At 44.1% G+C, this 20,741-nt stretch overlaps 1 protein-coding gene and 1 long non-coding RNA gene across 4 annotated transcripts in view; one reads left to right on the plus strand and one right to left on the minus strand.

The window, feature by feature from the left end:
* The first annotated feature begins 3,497 nt into the window (after nucleotides 1-3,497).
* Nucleotides 3,498-10,313, plus strand: LOC144288375 (uncharacterized). Its single transcript, XR_013356315.1, has 3 exons — nucleotides 3,498-3,727; nucleotides 5,388-5,536; nucleotides 10,233-10,313. It is a non-coding gene; the product is annotated as an uncharacterized LOC144288375 (long non-coding RNA).
* Nucleotides 10,314-12,500: 2,187 nt separating this feature from the next.
* Nucleotides 12,501-20,741, minus strand: part of RBM28 (RNA binding motif protein 28) — a 31,026-nt gene continuing 22,785 nt past the window's right edge. For all 3 annotated transcript variants that reach the window (XM_077857235.1, XM_077857237.1, XM_077857236.1), the window contains exons 15-19: nucleotides 20,017-20,166; nucleotides 19,628-19,702; nucleotides 16,470-16,726; nucleotides 15,747-15,846; nucleotides 12,501-13,023 (exon numbers count right to left, since the gene is read on the minus strand). In XM_077857235.1, coding sequence (XP_077713361.1) covers nucleotides 12,889-13,023; nucleotides 15,747-15,846; nucleotides 16,470-16,726; nucleotides 19,628-19,702; nucleotides 20,017-20,166 — 717 coding nt within the window. In that variant the 3' untranslated portion in view covers nucleotides 12,501-12,888. The remainder of the gene's footprint in view (nucleotides 13,024-15,746; nucleotides 15,847-16,469; nucleotides 16,727-19,627; nucleotides 19,703-20,016; nucleotides 20,167-20,741) is intronic.

Here is a 20,741-nt window from a genome sequence, read left to right on the forward strand (position 1 = left end):
AAAGGCAAGCTAAGATGGACAGATTTAGGATTGGCTAATTTGGGTAATTTCAGTGGGCTTTGGGCTAAATGGATGGCTCCTAGGGGTTGGGTACCTGGCAGTGGGGTGATTTAGGGCAGGGGGAATACGGATTTGAGAGAGGTAGATATAAAGGAGTTGATTTGCATATAAAAAGAGTGCTCTCAGGCAAGGTGTTAACTATCCCTAGGAATTAGCTAACCCTAGGAGGACAGTCAAGGTTCCAAGATGTCAAAATATCATAAAATATAGAAAATAAAAAACATCATTAATAGAGTGATGTATGTGCAAGGTTTCTCTCTACAGCAGTTTGTCATAGCAAAGATTGGAAGCCAATGAAATTTCCATCAGAGAGGGAGTTGGTTAAGTAGTGGCACAGTAATAGAATCAAATGCTATGCAGCCATGAAAAAGAACAGAAAGATTTCCAAGAGATGCCACAAAAACAAAAACAAAAACAAAAACAAACCCTGGTGCAAACACCAAGTAAAATATTCTCCACTATATGTAGCCAAGTACTTATAAGTGCAGAGACTATCTCTGGAAGGGTGCTCAAGAAATTCTAACACTGGTGCCTTCAGGCAAGGGACCAAAGTTAGGAGGGATAGAGATACTGTATCTTTTAATTTTGTGCCATGTGACTGTGTTGCCTATTTCAAAAATAATTATATTAAGATTTTTTTTTTTTAAAGAAAGCTGGAAACCCCATTATGCCTGTGATAGGTTGATTTGTGTTGCTCAGAAAAATACACTGAAGTCCTAAGGCCTGGTTAGGGGTTATGACTTTAAAATGTGACTTTCTTTGGAAATAAGGTCTTTGCAGATGTAATCAAGTTGTGATGTCATCAGGGTGGGCCCTAATCCAATATGACAGGTGTTCTCATAAGAAGAGAGAAATTTGGACACTGACACATACACACAAAGGAGAATGCCAAGTGAAGACACACACACACAAGGAGAAGGCAGCCGAGTGATGCCAAGGTGGAGATTGGAATAAGGCATCTTGGACCAAGGCGTGTCAATGCTGGGGATTCCCAGCAAATGTCAGAAGCTAGAAGAGGCAAAGAACAGAATGTCCCTCAGAAGGAATCAACCTTGCTAACACCTTGATTTTGGACTTCTAGCCTCCAGAACTGGAGACAATAAATATCTGTAATTTTAAACCATCCAGCTTGTAGTACTTTGTTATGGTAGCCCTAGGAAATTAATATAAGCCCTTTCTCAACTTCCCCTTGAAGCCCAAATTTCCTGGGTATAATGCTGGTGGATGCTTTGAAAGAGGCTCAAGGTGGAGGCACAATCTCTGGACATGAACCTCTCAAGGACCATGCAAGCCCCTTCCGACCAGAAGCTCTGGCTTCTGGGTTCTTCTCTGCCCGTTCTCCAAGGGCTCTGAGCAGCAGGGTGAGAACCTTGGATCAGACATCCGGCGAGGGGGAAACAGGGCTTGGTTCCTAGAATGTGAGCTCCAAGCCAGGGGAACTGAATTCTCTTCAGTGCCCTCCCTCTGCAGCATCTGCAGGAGTACCTGGCGGGAAGGCGGGTCCCAGTTAACACTTGTGGAGTGCAGGCAGGTGCCGTCTATCTTGTGTCTCATTTCATCATTAAATCAGCACACTAATAGCATCCACCTCCTGACCTTGTGAGGATTAAAGCCGCTAATCCCACAAACCCTTTAACAAGATGCCTGGAATACAACAAGAACCCAATAAGAAGCAGTTATTAATACTGTGTTACATTTTGGCAAAGAAGCCCGTTCCCTTATCGCAAAATTGGCAAGAAGATTTCACCTTGCATGCCAACTCCAGTTGTTAGGTGAGGTCGCCTAGACTGTTGTGTTGAAAAGATGCTGAGGTCCAGTCTGGGCTGGGTGGCGGGAGTGTCATGATCAGTTAGCAATGATTGCCAGAGGTGAAGGAGGAAGTGTGGTGGCCCGGGTGTCCCTTATCTGTTGTCTTCTCGCAGCACTCCATCTTTCGATGGCAGAGCCAGGTAAAACATGGACACAAGACAGACCGTTCTCCCTGCAGTTTTATGGGGAAGAAGGGAAGGTTGGGCACGTTGCCCTGGGAGCAGAGCCTCATCCCCGAGTCTGGGTCTCCCTGCAGAGGCCGAAATGGAGCCAGTGCCATGCTCCTACCCTTGAGGACGGGGTGAGCTCCTTCACCCCAGGCAGTAGAGAGGTGGCAATTAGCCAGTCATCTGGTGGTGGCGGCAAACCCTTCTAGGACAATCATCCTTTCTCCCCCTTCCTTTTTTTTTTTTTCTCCCCCTTTCTGTGAATTTACCCAGACACTGGGTGCAAAAGGCATCACAGAGCCCCTTGCTCCCCGCCCCCTAGAGACTGCTGGCCCTGATCCAGGATGTCCCCCACTCCTTCACAACGCTTTCCATTCAGCACGCACCAACAGTTCTGCAAAGCAGACTTTATCACCTCTACAGAGGAGCAGAGAGAAGACTGGAGGGTCTGAGTGACTTGTCCAAGGTCATCCTCTTGTCCCTTGGCCTTATCCTGTGTCATTGAAGCCTCCTGGGGAGATGGGCTGCAAACAAAGGCTGAGGGCAAGCTTCACATCGAGAGGCGCAGCCCCACTCTCTTCCCTGCCCATCAGTGCTGCTAAGGACCCTCCTGGCCCTGCATGGCTCTGGTGGTGCTTCTTACCCCCCAGAACTTGGAATCTCTTAGAAGATTTTCCTTCTTTTGTTCCCCACCTTACTGGAACAGCTCAGATCCTTTACTGCCTCCATGGGGAAGGAAACTAGTCCCTTGTTTAAACCCTACATTGCCTAAACCTCACCGAGAGGCTCAAAACCCAGAGGGCCTGTGGCAGGTTCCCGGGAGCCATGTGGGCCCTGCCCCTGAGAACATTTCTGCTTCCTGGAAAGTTTGGGCACCCTGACTCACCATGGGGGGCCTTCCCCTGTTGATAGTTCTAGCTGCACCCATTTAAGTGCCTGCTCTCTACTAAATATACTCCAGTTGCTGGGCAGACAGAGGGAAAGACACCCCACCCCACCCACCCTCCTGCAGCTGTACCCCAGCAGGGAGGACAGGCCCAGAAATAGACTTGCAGTGGTGCCACTGAGGGATCCACAGGCACTCTGGGTGTACAGAGGGGAGTGACTCAGCTAATTAGCCCCAGTCTGGGATATATATTCCAAGCCATGTGGAAATGCATGAGATGCTTGGTGCAGGTGGTGAGTTTCCTTCCCAGAAGGTCTGCAAGCAGAGGGCAAAGGGACCTCCTGCGTAGCTACCTACATGGCTTTCCCTTCTGTCGTCTTCATCTGAGCTCTGGGTGCAGGGTTAGGGATGGGATAAGCGTTTGCTCAGTGGGATAATTTAGCACAGGCCTAAGTGCTAGGGAATTGTTAGCTGCTATTGTGAACTATTATATTTGAGTTTAGAGCACTCATCCTCTTGCGAAGAGTACGAGAACAGGAAGCAAAGGAGAGCCCGGCTGGCAGCTGTCCCCACAGACAGGGAGCAAGGGTGTGTGTGACTTCCTGAGCAGCCACTTCAATCCTAATGTCCCTTTAATAGTCCTTGTCAAATTGCCATGGCTCTTCCCCAGAGACTTCCATGACTATGGAAAATAAATAGCCATAATTTGACCTCCAGGGGAACTGAAGATGTTTGCAGAATTCCAGGAAAGGCCATCAGCAAATCAAGTAGAGCCAATCCACCCTTTCAGAAACACAAAGCCAAGGTAAGGAGGAAATCATAAAGTAAATGCATTGACTGCTCAAACTCTTTTCATCTATTTTGATGTATATGAGTACTTTCGGCTTCTGGTAGCACTGGAGAGGGAGAGAGAAGGAGAGGAGAGGCAGAGCAACTATAAAAATCTGGGATGACTCCTTTCTTTTGCCCTGGGGGGAAGGAGGTGGTGAAGCAAAGGACTTCACTTTTAAGTCAAAGTTTATCATCAAAATTTGGCATTATAGATGACATAGAAGAGGTTTTAAAAGGTTTTGCTGCCATCCAAAGAACGTGTGAGAGTGTCCTTTCTTTTCTTGCCACATAATTTGAAAAAGAGAAACCATTTTTTATCCTAAAAACATTTAATGTATCCGGCAAAGAGTGTTTTGAAATACAAGACAGTTCCTTAAATAGGCCCCAGAGACAGCTCTGGGCCAGGTCGGAGCCCTGCTCTGGTTGCAACTCTGGTGGCCAGGGGATCTTAAGAGAGTCATCCAGTTGCCACCAGCTGCAAGGCGTAGGACCCATTGCCCCTCCGATGACCTCAGCCAGGACTGTTATGAAGAACACCTGAGGTGAGAGTAAGCAAAGCTCTGAGAAAGCAGGCCGCCCCGCAGAGCTGGCTGTCACATGAAAGGAGCAGCGCCCAGGCCCAGCTCCCGTGGCGGGAAGTGGGGTGGGGGTGGGGGGTTAGTGGGGAGGGTGTCACGATGCTACTCTGCACTTGTCACAGCCAGACCCAGGTTCCTCAGGCAAGCTTCATCAGCTTCTCCAACACTCAGCCAGCCTGCCCCCACCCCCCAAGCCCCTCTGGAAAGGGTCAGGAGGAAAAAGAAGGAAGAAATTTTTCCTTTGTGTTCTTATTCCAATCAGGAGAAAAGCCTGATGCCAGGAGAGGTTGGAGGATACCCCCACTCACCTCCTCTACAGGTGAGGGAGGGTGGCTGAAATTGAGGGGCAGCCCCCAGCTCTGCTACTCTACTGCCCACACTCCACTACTTACACTGTTAAAAAAGAAAACAAAATTCAACTGAGAGTATTTGAAGAGCTAATTGACTTTATTAAGCAACTCATGAATAGGGCAGCATCCCATCTAGTGGGAGATGCTAGGCATGCTAAAGTAGGGGGGAGCTGCGAGGAGCTGTATGTACAAAATGGGAGATTTTTGGGGATCCCTGGGTGGCGCAGCGGTTTAGTGCCTGCCTTTGGCCCAGGGCGCGATCCTGGAGACCCGGGATCGAATCCCACATCGGGCTCCCGGTGCATGGAGCCTGCTTCTCCCTCTGCCTGCTTCTCCCTCTGCCTGTGTCTCTGCCTCTCTCTCTCTCTCTCTCTCTGTGAAAAAAAAAGGGGGGGGGGATTTTTTAGAGGGTGGAGAAAGAAAGTTATTAGCAAGAGAAAAGAAAGGAAAAGTCACCTTCCCTTAGGTAAAAGGCCAGGGGGTCTTATTAGGTAGATCACCTCATTTTCCTTTGAGGGGTTGGGGGGCTTCAGTGTGACAGATGACTTCATTGGTGCTTATGAGAAAGTTCCTGATTGACAGGCTAATGTTTATATCTCTTGCGGGGAGACTGAATCCGCAGTTTGATTAGGCGTTAAGCTGGGGTTTGGTGACTTGGCCTAAGAGACACCATTTGCGGCCTGTGGTTTTCTCTTTAACGATCTAGAACCCATGACTGTGGCCCTAACCCTCTCAACAGCTAGAGGCTTTTCTGGGAATCATCAAGGATGTGGTGACACACAGGACAAGGGAAACCCATACTCCTTCCGGAAACTCTCAGGCAAATGGGGAAAAGTGACGATGGGCACGATGCAGGTAACATGGCAACAGAAATGAGGACAGAGCACTGGGGGTACCTGGGTGGTTCAGTCGGTTGAGCATCTGCCTTCGGCTCAGGTAATGACCCCAGGGGTCCTGGGATCGAGCCCCATGGCAGGTTCTGGCTCCGTGGGGAGTCTGCTTCTCTCTCCGCCTCTCCCCCTGCTCTCATGCTGTCTCAAATAAATAAATAAAATCTTTAAAACAAAACAAAACAAAAGACAGAGCTCTGGCCTGGGAGTCAGGAGACCTGGGCTGGTATTCCAGCCTCACTCAGTGCCACCTTCCCTGTTTGCCCCATCTCTGAAATGGATATCGTAGCCTCCAATCTGCCCACCACATAAGGTGGGCCTGGGATCTGATGAGATGAGGGAGGCTGCTTTTGGACTTCCAGTGGACACTACTGGCCTGGTAGGAGCCAAAGTACTCTGTCTCTCCATTCTTCCTCATTTATTTGTGGAGTTATCCAACTCTGAAGGAACACAGGCCTGCTTTGCCCCCCCTCCCCCCAGAACCCTCCTGCACAGCTGGTTGGTGGTGTTATGAGGGCTGGACAGCCTCACCTACTTGGCAATTGATAGCCGCTCTGCTGCTGGGGCAGGGATGTTCGTTGGGGTGCTTTTACAAGTTATTGTCTGTATTGTCTATAATTCTGAAACCAGATACAATTCTGCACCCAAGTCTGATGTAGGGGTTTTTCCTCAGACTAAGCAATTCTCTGACACCAGCTTGGGTGTCCTACAATTCAACGTTGACATTATCTGCCTGGAGATAACGTCAGATTCCACAGCTTAAAGGTTCAATCTTACAAGCCTGCCTCTGCTTCTGGCCTCTTTAGATGCCAATCACAAATTCAGGTTGTTACCTGTGTTTCTGACCAACTGGCTATAAGATCAGAGGTTCCAACAACCCCCTCCTTGAGTTTGATTAATTTGCTAGAGTGGCTCATGGAATTTACAGAAACATTTTACTGACTAGATTACTAGTTTATTATAAAAGGATAGAACTCAGGAACAGCCAGACAGGAAAGAAGCTTCGGGCAAGGTATTGGGAAAAGGTGCAGAGCTTCCCTGACCTTTCCGGATAGCACTACTCTCCCCTAATCTACCTGTGTTCACTGACCTGGAAGCTCTCCAAAACCCACCCTTTGGGGTTTTAATGGAGGCTTCATTACTAGGCCTGAATGACTAAATCATTGGCTACTGACGACTGAACTCAATCTTGAGCCTCCAGTCACAGGGTTGGCTGTTCTGGCAACCAGCCCCCATCCTTAGATGCATCCAAAAATCACCTCATTAACAAAAGACACCTTTATTGCTCTCTTCACAGGGAATTCCAAAGGTTTTGGGAGCTCTGTGCCAAGATAAGGAGACAAATACCACATATATATTTCTTATTATGTCATGATAGCACATCGTTTTATTAGAAGGGTACACTAGACTTCCATCCTCTCATTGCAAATAGGAAAAGAACAATGTTCTGGATCTCTCTCCATCTAAGGTGCCAAGTGCCATGACAAGGTCTTCCTCAACGTGGATCTGACATGGAATCTTTTCTCCAAAGGAAAACCTCCTCAAAGCACAGCATCTGAGTACCTTTTGGTTGAAAAGTGCCTATAGACAATGGAGTATCAACCCAGGAGAGAGGAAAAGGAGGGGAAAATGGAGAGGCTGAGAGTGGGAGACACCTGAGAATCCATGTCTTACAACTAGGTTTTTGTACAAAGAGCCTTTAACATCCAGCCGAATGCATGAGGGCTGGGAGTCCCTCAGGCAGACAGGGATAGGCACAAGATGGGTTCAGGCCATAAGGCAGACCAAACAGCATGTGAGAGGAGTTGCTGGTGGGCTGAAGCCCAGACAATAGTGCAGGGAAGAAGAGCAGGAGAAAATGAGGGGGAGGAACTGACATTTATTGAGTACCTGCTATAAACGAGGCTAAGCAAAAAGAAAATGACAGGTTGGGGAGAGGTCACTGCCACAGATGACTGTTGGCATATCCCCCATCTTCATCATCCTCCACAATCAATCTTTCAGGTTAGCCATGTCCCTGGGGCTGGGATTACTGGGAGCAAGTTCCTGCTGCCAGTGGCTCAGTCTCCTTGGGGAGGCAAGACCTAAGGAAATGACAAGTGAGCCACAGTAGCATATGCTCTGTCAGTGGATGCCAACTAGTGAATGTCAGGGACTGAGGGAGGGATTGCAAGGAAACCTTTTCCTAAGGTTTGGGTAGGGTCGCCAGGGAGAAATCTGCTTGAACTTGAATGCTGGATAGCACACCAGTGGTAAGGAGGGATGAACCAATCTGGACAAGGAACAGTAAAAACAACACAGGTGGTGTGCTCAAGGGACCACGACTAGCAGTTTATTCTTCTATCACTTTGTATTTGGGGCCCTTTCACATACCTCACTCGGGAAATGACTCTGTTGTCCTCTATAAGCCCAGCTAAGCCCTGAAACAGATGGCCTTCGGTGAGTTCAACAGAATGAAATGAACTCCTATGTGTAAATCATTATTACATATTGCAGAGTATGTAGAAAAGTGTGAAATATAGTTCCTGCCCTCAAGGGCAGGAAGGATTTTCCTTCTGTCAAATGGCCAGTGAAAGAGTTTTGGGATGACTCTGCAGCAGTGATGTCTGATAAATGGAGAAGGCTCTGGGCAGCATGGACAAGTCTAAGGAAAACTGGATTAGCCATCTATCAAAAGATGCTCTGTTTGTGGGTGGTCCAAAGGTTTTCTGGTGACTCTGCAGTTTGCTTCCCAGAATTAGTTACCAGTCTCAGTCTTGTATCTTTCATATTCCTCCCAGTATATTCTTTCTCAAGCACAGAAGCCTAGATAGAGCCAAACACTAGTTCAGAAGCCAAAGCAATTGCAGATGTACCTATAACTCACACATGGCTGGGCCACTGAATAACACCCCAATCAACTGTCTCAGGTTCTGCAATTAATCCTGGTAAGGAAGAGGCATCAGAACAAGAATGAGAGAACCAAAATAAGATAACACATGTGGGTAACTTCTGAGTCAACCTTGGACAAAGGAAGTCTGAAAATGTTTCTTTGGCCTAAGAGAAACAAAACAACCTCATCCTGGCCCTTAAAGCACTAGTTAGGGCTTAGTGGGAGAAAGCATAGGTGAGCATCATCTGAAATAAACTGAAACATGAATCTATCTTGGGCATCCTCACAGTCTGATGATGTAGCTACTGCCATGATAGAGCAGATTAGTTTCAGAACTTTATAAGTTGCATGGGCAGAGGTGGCAGATGCCTGTCAATCATGTCTCAAAAAGTGAGTCATGGGGATATAAAGCAGAAAAGTAGCTACTTGAGTCAATCAGAGGGCATAAGACTGAAGATTCTAGGTGGTTGGCACTCACTCTGGCATATTTGACCTCCTGCTTCCTCAGATGACTGAAGGTCAAATACATGGTAAGAAGACGTTCTCTACCTTGAGGTTCTGAGTTGGAAAAACTCTTTTCAAGGCAAAAACACACCAAAAGATGTTTGGAAATATTTTAAAGAATAAATTCACATTCAGCCATAGAAAAGAATGAAATCTTGCCATCTGCCAACATGGTGGATCTAGAGAGTGTTATGCTCAGTGCAATAAGTCAGTCAGAAAAAGACAAATACCGTATGATTTCACTCATATGTGAATTTAAGAAACAAATGAGCAAAGGAAAAAAAGGAGACAAACCAGAAACAGACTCTTAACTATAGAGAACAATCTGATGGTTACCAGAGAGGAGGCAGGGAAAGGGTGGAACAGGTGATGGGGATTAAGGGATAAGCTTGTGGTGATGATGCATAGAATTGTTGAATCATTATATTGTGCACCTGAAATGAATAAAACACTTTATGTTAACTATACTGGAATTAAAATGAAAACCTTAAAAAAATAAAAATGATTTCACATGTCCTGACTCTGTAATAGAAGTTTACAGATCTTACTTCCAAGACAGGTAAACATGTTTGTTGCAGGCTGAGCCTAAAGTAAAGAACTGTACATCCTGGATCAGATTCCTCAAAACTACCAAGTAGTCCCCCAGAAAAGCTAAGAAATAGCATATAATCTTAAGACTCTTTATTTAAAGGGAAGATATCTGAGCCAGGCTACCATAACCAAGCAGAAAGATGCTATTGAAACTTGGCAGTTTGACTGAAGACATTTGGTCTTGGATGTCATTGTCATTGTTTTTTAACTAAGCAGTCTGTACCTCTAATTCAGAAAATACCATTTCATGAAATTTCCATTTCATGTAGAAGTGAGCACAACCCTTATGCATTAATACTCCCAAGGCAAAGGTAGGTGGAGCTGCCCAGATAGGCCACAGTAAGGTGTCCCAAAGGACAATACCATATAAGGAATCTGGTTGTTGAGAAAGCGGATGACTGGTCTGCATTATCACTTTTAAAAAGAACTGAGCAATAACTTTCCAAGGTTGCTAAAGCTATCAGAAGCATTTGAATCTAAGAGAATATGGCAAAGCTATCTGAGTCGACACCAATTTTTATCTATTCTAAATGTTAAGATGTATTTTTGAATGTTAATTTAGAGATATTTGTACACCCCAAAAAAGTATCTGGTGAGCAGAGTTGGCCAAGAGAAGACAGATTAGCTAAGAGGCAGGTGGTGGTAGATCGTGAGTCTGTGCATACCTTAATAAAGTATCTTGCTCCCTCCGCAGTGTACAGAGCCTCCTAGGACAGATGTGTGACCAAGCTGTTGCAAGAATGTTTCAAACTCCCCAAGTCATACTGTCTGAAGGTAACTCTGGAGATAGAGCCCCTGCCCTTTAGTTCTTCCCCAAGGAAGAGTAAATATTTTCATGGTTTCTCCTTTATCCATTTTTAGGCCAATTAAGGACATTTTTTTTGAGCATTCATTGATTCCCCCCAAGATATTTCAACAGTCACATCCCTAGGGTTGCAATGGTTCTCAAGAGAGCATCATTTACTATAGCACCAGGTTGGACCAGAGAGTCAAAACCTCTGGGCTGTATTCCCACTTCTTTCTCTGACCTACTGAGTACTATTTCCTCCTTTGCCCATTTTTTTTTTTCATTCAAAAAACATTTACTCATTACCTACTATGTGCCAGGTTCAATTCTAGGTCCTGCATCTCCAGGACCAATGAGATATCAAGTTCCTCTCACAAAGCATACATTCTAACTAGGAGAACAAATAACTTCGGATACACTGAGCACTAGAGAGAAAATAAGCAAAGTGACAGGATTCCAGTGATGGGGGTAGGATAGACAAGAGGGGATGAAGAGCCCTACTTTACCAGGAAAGAGCTCCAGGAGGGGTGACCAGTCAGTGGAGATCTGAGTGGTAAGCAAAAGATCTGAGGGAAAAGTTTTCCAGGTGAAAGGAACAAATACAAAGCCTCTGAGGTGGTCGAGTTGAAGGAATTGAAGGGTTGGGCAGCCAAACTGTAAGAAAGGGAGTGATGGATAGAGACAAGCAGGAGAGGTGACAGGGGCTGCAGAACCATGGGCTCTGCCTGTTGGAGGAACACCACCATATTGATCCCGGAGCAGACATCATTGGGACCAAGCATATGAAGGACAATACAAAGAGGATGAGGAGGGGCCTCAGGGACTAAGACATAAAGCACAGCTTCAGGTCATCCTGGGGCCAAACATTACTGAGCTGATCAGTCCTTATGACCTCCTCTAGCCCAATCCCCTAGCACTGGAATCCCTGGCAATATCAGACTTACTCTACTTGGGCTGTTCCAGAGATGGGACTCATGTCTCTCTGACAGCTACACTTAAGTTCTCCCAAAATCTGATTCCTTGTGAGTTTTACTCTTCTGCCTCCATATATCCTTCTAGGCTCTACCAACAGCTAATAACACCCCAAGAATTCCCTTCTCAGGCAAGTCAGACCAGTTTCCCCGTTACTCATCTGACTTTCTAAACTTTCTAACTTCTTATTATGGAAAATTTCAAATGTCCAAGGAAGCAAAGAGAATAGTATGATAAATCTCCATCTACCTACAACCAACTTCAACATCAACCAACTCATGACCAATTGTGCTTCCATCTATCATTTTGATTTCCTTCACCAACTTGGTCATGACATTTATCTCATAGGTGTGGTATGGCCAACCCAGAGTACTAGCAGCTGACTCCCTGGTGACATCCCATTTCTACTACTATAGCCTAACAGTCCTATTACATGTGTGGCAGCCACGCTGTTCCTTCATAATGTGAATTCAATCAACTCAAACTCTTCAACCAGTAATTGTGAAGAAGGGTTTTTGGAACTCAAGTGAAGGAATTTACATTACTCCCAATGATTTTCATCTTATCAGATTCAGCCCATTCCTTCTGGCTATCATGATCTTTTTTGGATCTAGATTCTAATATTTATTTACCATCCCTCCCAGCTTTTATGATTCCCCTAAAATTTTGGAAAGTAGTGAGTCATCTCTATCCCAAGTTTTAAAAAAAGTGTATGAAGTAGAATGAATGAATTAGAAAAAGAGCAGAGCCAAAATGGATCAGAAAAAAACTTTAGTTCAATTTCTCACTCTACAAATGAGAAAACTAAGGCTCAGAGAGTCTATTTATGGTTCAAGGCTACCCATTAGGTAAAAGCAAGACAAGCTAAAGGCTAGGCCTGATGCTCACTGCTCCCTCCAACCCCTACCACTGTTAAGATCTGAGGAGAGAAAATGTGGGTCATCACCAGCTAGGTTAGTGACAGGGGACTACTGCAAACTGATTTCTAGTCAACTGCCCATAATAACCCACTCATCTGGCAAACAGTTATCAGGTGTTGCTTTCTGCCAGGCCCCACTGACCTCAATGACTTTCCCAGTCTCTTCTACTGGGAAGAGATTAGGTTGCAAATCATTTTTCTCTGTTCTTACTTAATTCCTGCATTATGTAGAACTATGTTAGGAATGTCAAAAATGTTCATAAATAATAAAGGATTCACATCTATTAGAAATGAGAAATAGTTTATTTAAAAAGCCACAAAACAGCTCATTTAGAGGAGACACTTAACAAAATATACATCTTAAAAATTCAGCCCTCAAGAATCCTCCGTGCAATTGTTTCCATTTCTAAAACAGAGGACTGAATGGGTAATAATTATAGACAGAATTCACACAGTAACTTGGATAATACACAAAAAAACATCATGATGTTTTTCTGAGATTTCTCTTTGTGGTTCACTAATCACACACTGGGGAGGGCCCAAAGTTCAAATGTGTGCAGCCCAGGGGAGCTCCCAACAAAGTGGCAGCACACTGGGGAGGATAGGGGGTGTCTTTCCCTCAGAGGGAAGCTTGACAAAGAATCCAGCTTCTTATCCAGTCCGCTGCCACTATCAACTGTCAAACCATTTGCTCCTCTTTGCAAGAGGTGCTCCTTTTGAAGGTCTCAGTAATTTCTGCTTATATTGTTCGACCAGCTGGTTGAAGCGGATTTCAGTCTTATTTCCCTTAGCTTTCTTCCTAGGGGCCTATAAATGAAAGGTAAGGAAAAACAAGATATCAATTTCAAGCATTGACTATGACCTCACGTTGACACCATTCAAGAGAGAAAATAACGAATCCTGTTTACCATAAGAGGTGGATTTCCAGAGAGTGACTCCTACCAAAACCCAAAAGGAATCATCCGCTGGCAAGAAACCGGACCAGGAACGCCTAAGAGAGGGGCTGAACTAAACCACTATGTAGGTGCTTCAGAGCTCTTGCTCTCAAATGCTCCTGCGAGTCTTCTCACAGGTGAGTCAGCCCAGAGTTTGCATCTTCTTGCTGGCCCTTTCCCTCAACAAGAATACTGCTTATGGGATTTCAGAAATAGAGCTCTATGATATAGTATGGTACGGGTCAGAGACACAGATTCCTTGAGTAGGAGAAGCTACTGCTTCTTTCATCCTTGCAACTTAAAAGAAAGGCACTAGGGAAGGGGAAAAGAAAGCTTGACCTCAAATGTTCAAGAATGTAGAACCACAATTTTCTACTAAAAGGAAATAGGGCTGCTTGGAAAAATGGCTAATGCCAGGACTAAGGAAGAATTATGTAAGATGAGGTGGGACATCTGGTTGTACCAGAAAGCAAGGACACCACCAAAGACAGGGTCAGATTGGAAGGACTCAGGAGCCATCCTGTAGGGCCTTCTGCTGGCCTAAGATGGGACAAGAATTATAACTGCGTTTGGTTGCAACACATCAAATATATAAAAACTCAGGAATCTGTAATACTAAAAAGATCTTACTGGTCACCATAGGAGGCTGGTAGGGCACCAACTCATTGCTCTGAAAACTGATAAAGAAAAATGAAATCAAGCATTTATTCTGCCTTTTCTATACAAATGGTATTTCATTTGTATAGTTGACAAGGGAAGATTCTTTTCTTTAGAATTCTCCCAAAACAATGCAAAAGAACTGAAAAAAAGAACCAAAAAACAAAAAACCCAAAACCCTACAAAATCACCATTCTGTACCTTTTATTGAAATCATGGATCTAGATAGTAATCATCAATGGGTGCTAAAACCATTAGGTGAGAGGCTGGTGGAAACTTCACAAATGGAAGAGAGGTGGACAACCCTCAAGCCTGCAGATCTACTGATTAACCTGAACATCACAAAAAATGGGGCAACCAAATGTTATGGGCCTTAGGATGCTGACACAACAGAAAGCACCACCCATGAAATATTCTTGCCAAGAAAACTGAACTTGAGGGGCGCCTGGCTAGCTCAGTGAGTGAAGCATGTGACTCTTGATCTCAAGGTTATGAGTTCAAGCCCCACACTGGGTGTAGAGATTACTTAAAAATAAATAAAATCTTAAAGAAAAGGAAAAAGAAAAAAAGAAAACTGGACTTGAATCTAATCAAGCCTGTACATCTAATTACCAGTTTATAGGCAATACAGGGTATCACAGGCATCAATTAAATGACACCACAAGGCAGCAAGCAACTAAACTGAAAATATAATACATTCTAAAGGGCAAATGACTCAGTTTCTCCAACAAATTATCAGCATGGAAAAAGGGTGGGGGGGTGATGAAGCAGAGTGAGTATTATAGAGAAAAAAAAAAAGATTTAAGAGGTATAAAAACCAAATTAATGGGCGGACTCTGGATCTTAATTTGTACTAGCCCAACTACAAAAGAACATTTTTGAGTCAACTGGGGACATTTTAAAATGGGCTGCATATTAGATGATGTTAAAGGCTTCTTACTCATTTCATTAGATATAATAATGGCATAATGTACACATATTGTTAAGACCTAGTCAGTTAGGTCTAGTCAGTCTAGTCAGACCAGCATTCTGAGGTACTTTTCTGAGCAATAAACCATATTTTCATCTAAGGCATATTTACATCTGAAGCAGAATTTGCCTTACTATATATAATCTGGGCAGGGGGCATTATGTATGAGGAATAGGTAAAATAAGATAATTGTTGAAGTAGAGAAACTAATATACAGGTTCTTTCTACTTTTATTTTACTTACCTATTTATTTATTCCTTATTTACTTTAAGATTTTTTTTTTTTTTGAGCAAGCTCCGTGTCCAGTGTGGAGCCCAACCCAGGGCTTGACCCCATGACCCTGAGATCAAGACCTGAGCTGAAATCAAGAGTCTGATGCTTCGGGGATCCCTGGGTGGCTCAGCAGTTTAGCGCCTGCCTTTGGCCTGGGACGTGATCCTGGAGTCCCAGGATCAAGTCCCACGTCAGGTTCCCTGCATGAAGCCTACTTCTCCTTCTGCCTGTGTCTCTGCCTATCTCTCTCTCTCTCATGAATAAATAAATAAAATCTTTAAAAGAAAAAAAAAAGAGTCTGATGTTTCTATTTTTAAGTAATCTCTACACCCAACATGGGGCTCAAACCTACGACTCCAAGATCAAGAGTTTCAAGCTCTACCAACTCAGCCAGCCGGGTGCCTCTATTTTTTTTTTTTAAGTTTATTTATTTTTAAAAATGACTTCTACACCCAACATGGGGCTCGAACTCATGATGCCAAGATCAAGAGTCACGTGCTGTTCTGAGTCAGCCAGGCGTCCTAGGTTTTCTCCACTTTTAGAACTGTATACCGCAACACCCTCTAAAAAGCTGTGCTTTGCATTAGCTGCAATCCAGAAGCCCTTCTTTTTGCTTAACTAATCAGGGCACAAAAGTGGCTGCCAGCTGTGGCAGAGCCCAGCCATCCCAAAGCCTCGTGCCCTACAGAACTCACCTGGTTGGAAGGTAATTTTTGCTTCTCTTGCTTCTGCGAGTTTATCTGGGGCTTTGGCTTTTTGGGAGGGAGAGACTTCACTCTGCCTTTGTCCCGCTGCCTGAAATAAGAGGTCAGGTAAAATGTCACTCTGAATTCTCCGGCTAACTGGCACCTCTGAGGCTATCTCAGCCACAAGATAAAATTCCTCTTCTCACACTGGCGCTTTCTTAGCCCAGGAGAAGTCATTCTAAAAAGGGATACTATAACAGAATACCCGAAGGTTCAACATTTATATACCTTTTAAAAAGTTTTGGCTTAAAACTTCAAGGGATTCTCAAAAACCTTCATTTTTTTCACAAATATTTTGTAAAGATTAACTTTTGTTGATAGCACTAATCTGCTGCCTCAAACAGGATCTGCAAGATAACCCTCAGTAGATAGGCCTCAGCTGACAGAGACAACCCTCTGGACTGGAGGGGGCTTTCAGGAGAAGAAGATGACACGAAAGTCGCCAGGAGGAGGATCTTCTGTGACCCCTCCACTAGTGCTATTCCGGCCTCCAATTGTTCCAAGAGCCACATCTGTTGGTGTCAAGATGCCTGCACATTAGCTCTTTCTGGGGGACCAATGCAGTACTAAACATATCTTTCATCCAAACAACAGCCACAAAGAAGAAAAGGGCTAAGCAAAACCAAACCCTTGTAGAAGCAACCTGCTGTTCTATACCATTCTGCATCTCACCTAATTTTGGGGCCTCGGTGTGAGGGGAGCACCAGGACCTTTCTTCTCTTCTTTCCATCGGGCAGCTCCACCTGTTCCACTTCAGCCTTGGTCTGGAACCCTGTCCACGAAGTAGAATGCACCTTCCCCTTTTGCTCCAGCGGGGTCTTGCTTTGTTCCCGTGTGTGGTTTTGAGCTGCTTTCTGTTGCTGGTCTTTTCCAAGTGCTGGTTGTTCCTGCTGGGGCTCACCAGTTGCAGGCTTGGATTTCACTTTTTGCTACATAAAATAAGACACTGCCATCTGTTTCTGGATGAGGTTTATCTGCTGGAAACACTCAGCAGAAAAGGAGCTTCATGGAGCTTAGTCAAAGAAGGAGAATTCTTCCCTTGAATAGTTACAAATTATAGGAAAATGAATACAAGTTCACAGGCCCTGACATGGTAGCAGACAGTTACCTGGGGGACACAAAATCACCACTTCCCTTTCCATACGCAGGAACAGAGGAAAGTATATGCATGCCCAAGACTCGAAGCCAGTAGGAAGAAAGAAAAAAGAAAAGCCAGTTGCATGGGGCAGCAATTACTAAACAAATGTGTGATGGGAATCCCAGAGGGAGAAGAAAGAAAAGAACAGACAAAATATTTGAAGAAATATGGGGTGAAGGCAGCCCGGGTGGCTCAGCAGTTTAGCACTGCCTTCAGCCCAGGGCGTGATTCTGGAGACGAGTCTCACATCGGGCTTCCTGCATGGAGACTGTTTCTCCCTCTGCCTGTGTCTCTGCCTCTCCCTCTCTCTCTCTCTCTATGTGTCTCTCATGAATAAATAAATAAAATCTTAAAAAAAAGAAAAAGAAAAAGAAAAGAAACATGGAGTGAGAATTTACCAATCTTAGTGACAGACACTAAACCACAAATGCAGGAAACTCAGCCAAATACCAAACAGGATATATACCAAAAACAGGTATATCATACCAAACTGTAGAAAATCAAAGACAAAATGAAGATCTGGAAAGAAGGGGCGTGGGGTAGGCTAAAGAATACCTTATTTACAGAGAGACAAAGATAATATTACACTGAATTTCTCTTCAGGAGCCATGTAAGAAATAAGAGAACAGAGAAATATCTAAAATTTTTGGGAAAAAAGACACCAACCTAGACTTTTGTATTCAATGTGATCATCCTTCAAAAGTGAAAGAGAAATAAAGACTTTCTCAGACAAACAAAATTAAAGGAATTTGTCACCAGGGGACGGGTCTTGCAAGAAAGGCTAAGTGAATTTCTGAGAAGGAAGACGACCTAGGTCAGAAACTCGAGTCTACATAAAGAAAGGAAGAACGTTAGAGAAGGAATAGTGAAATGAAGACTAGGAAAAGATGCTATGAGAAGGAAGGCACAGGGGCACTTGGGTGGCTCAGTGGTTGAGCATCTGTCTTTGGCTTAGGTCATGATCCTGGAGTCCTGGGGTTGAGTTCCGCATCGGGCTTCCCACAGGGACCCTGCTTCTCCCTCTGCCTGTGTCTCTACCTCTTTCTCTGTGTCTCTCATAAATAAATAAATAAAATCTTTTTAAAAAGAGAAGGAAGGCATAAAGTATGTTACGGATTTATATTGCACTGTAATGGAAGAAGAAACAGAAGATCCACATTAAATTAGTCTAATTATTGATACAACAAAGATTGTTCTATGCCTGTAATATGCCCGTCTCAATTTCTAAGTAAGGGTACAGAGGGAAAGAATAGTGACTACCTTTGAGGACTCCTGGCCTAATGGAGGACAAGAGACACACAAATAACGCAAAGTGAAAAACTAGAGACCTTAAGGAAAGGTTCATGAAAGTACAAGTAATGGGGTCTTACCTCTTTCGAGAGAGGTGGGAAAATGCTTCTTGAGGAAGCACATTTGATCTGAATATGGAAACCGTAGAAGTGTCCTTGAGTCAGGGGAAAGGGACACTTTTACACAGAAAGAGCAATATGTACGCAAGTATAAGCAACAAATAAAGCCATCTGAATCATTTTTATTAAGCCACTAGTTTCAGAATCACTCTGAAGCAACAGCTTAAGGCTGTAAGTAAGTCTATTCCTAGAACAAAGCTGTCTCAAACAAGAACCAGATCCCAGATTTTCCTACTCAGAACCACTGTATTAACCACTGAAACTGCTCTTCTATTGGTCAGGCCCATGGTACACACCACAAAGAGTGCAGATGTTTGATATATAAGCAAATTAAGGTATATTATCAATGAAAGCAGTAGGAGTTATGGAATCAAGAATAACCCAGCCTTGGGACGCCTGGGTGGCTCAGTGGTTGAGCACCTGATTTTGGCTCAGGGCATGATCCTGGAGTCCCAGGATTGAGTCCCACATCAGGCTCCCTGCATGGAGCTTGCTTCTCCCTCTGCCTATGTCTCTGCCTCTCTCTGTGTCTCTCATGAATAAATAAATAAAATCTTAAAAAAAAAAAAAAAAAAAGAATACCTGGCCTTCTACATCTGAGGGCTAGAGGAGTAAGAGAAAGAGTGCTGACTATGTGCTGACCATGCACTGTTACCATTTAATCCTTATCAATGAGGTGAGGCAAATCCTGTTAATCCTATTGTACAAACTAAATTGAAGCTGAGAGAGGTACTAACTTGCCAAGGAACTCAGGGGTACAGCCTGAGTCTGAACAGGAGCATTTCCATTCCCATTCGTTCCTTTATACCACACTAGATTAAAAACAGTACTAAAACTATCAGGCATCATACTTCTGGAGCCATCTAAGAAGGAAGAATTATGGAAGAGAGAACTGAAATCTACAATGTAAAACTTTCATCTGGGCCATTCCCTTTGACATGTACTGTCAACCAAACACTGTACTGGCATTGCTCATTGCTAGTAACGTCAGCCTGATTCTCCTCTTTCTTTTCCCCTCTGTGAGGCTATCACAAGACAGGCCAGCAGAGAAGATGGCCTGGAGAGTTCTAGGGAACTAAGAGTAAAGTGTAAAAACCTAATGAGATAGAGACCTATTTCAAGGGTGCAGAACCACAAACTCAATAAAATAGGCGTTTAACATAGCCTGAAAAAAAAATGCTTTAACTGAAATATACACTTAAAAATAGCAAATTTCATGTTATGTGTATTTGACCACAACTTAAAAAAACAAGCAAAAACAGAAAAACATTTCAGTTCTGTACCAGGCTGCGCTGAATCCTCAGTTCCTTTATTTTAAGTTTCCTTCGATCCTCCAATGAGAACTCCACTATTGGTCTCTGTGTCAGAAAGAGAATGTCATTCATTAGATTTCTTAATTTCTGAGAGCAATGAGCTGAGATATCCCCCACCACTGCCCTCTCTCCTGCTCACTTACTCTACTCAAAGGTAAGGGGCCATTCTGCAAGCAGTCTATCCAATTTAGATTTCAAAACCTTCTGATCATCTTATCCGCTGAACCACTGCTTATTCCCTCACTAACTGGCTCCTCTTTCCTACCACACATAAGTCAGAGGACACTGGACAAAGCAGAGAAATGGTTTTCTGCAAAGGGCCCTCAGAGGAATAGGTCTCCTCACAGGATGAGGCTCACCTTCAGAGGCCCAAAGATCTCTGGATTGTTGTTGATGTGGCGAAGGGCTGTCAGGGCATGCTCGTGCTCCTGGAACTCTGCAAAGGCATAGCCCAGGGACTGACCCTTAACTTTCCCATGCACTCCTTTGAGGTCTCGCATCACCCGACACTATGAGTAGAACAAGAGAAAGAAGGCATGATTACAGAATGAGAGCATGAACAGACTCACTGTGAGATCAGGTGGCTGGGACAGAATCCTCATCCACATCACTGCCACAACAGCCATATTATTCTGGACTAACATTTACCAAGGTCTTATTAGCATATATCTACTGAAAGCACAAAGCCAATTAAATAGATACTTTCTGGCTTTCTAAGAGTTTACAGAGATCAACAAAAAACCTATAAATAAGCATGTAGATGAAAATACCCCCCAATTAAAATAGTCAATTGTGGACAATACATACAAGTTCAAAAGTATATGGTACTTTAAATTGTGTAAGTTATCACTGAGGATGAAGCGCTGTCCATAGATCTCATCACTGAAGAAGCCACTCAGAAAGGAAATTACTGAAGAAGGAAAAGAGGCCTGATGGCTTTAGCTAAGAAAGGCACTGAGGGGTGCCTGAGTGGCTCACTTGGTGAAGCATTTGATTCTTGATTTCAGCTCAGGTTATGATCTCAGGGTTGTGAGATGGAGCCCCATTCAGGCTCCCTGCTCATCAGAGAGTCTGCTTCTCTCCT

Source organism: Canis aureus, chromosome 18 (assembly GCF_053574225.1).
Source record: "Canis aureus isolate CA01 chromosome 18, VMU_Caureus_v.1.0, whole genome shotgun sequence".
Taxonomy (NCBI): domain Eukaryota; kingdom Metazoa; phylum Chordata; class Mammalia; order Carnivora; family Canidae; genus Canis; species Canis aureus.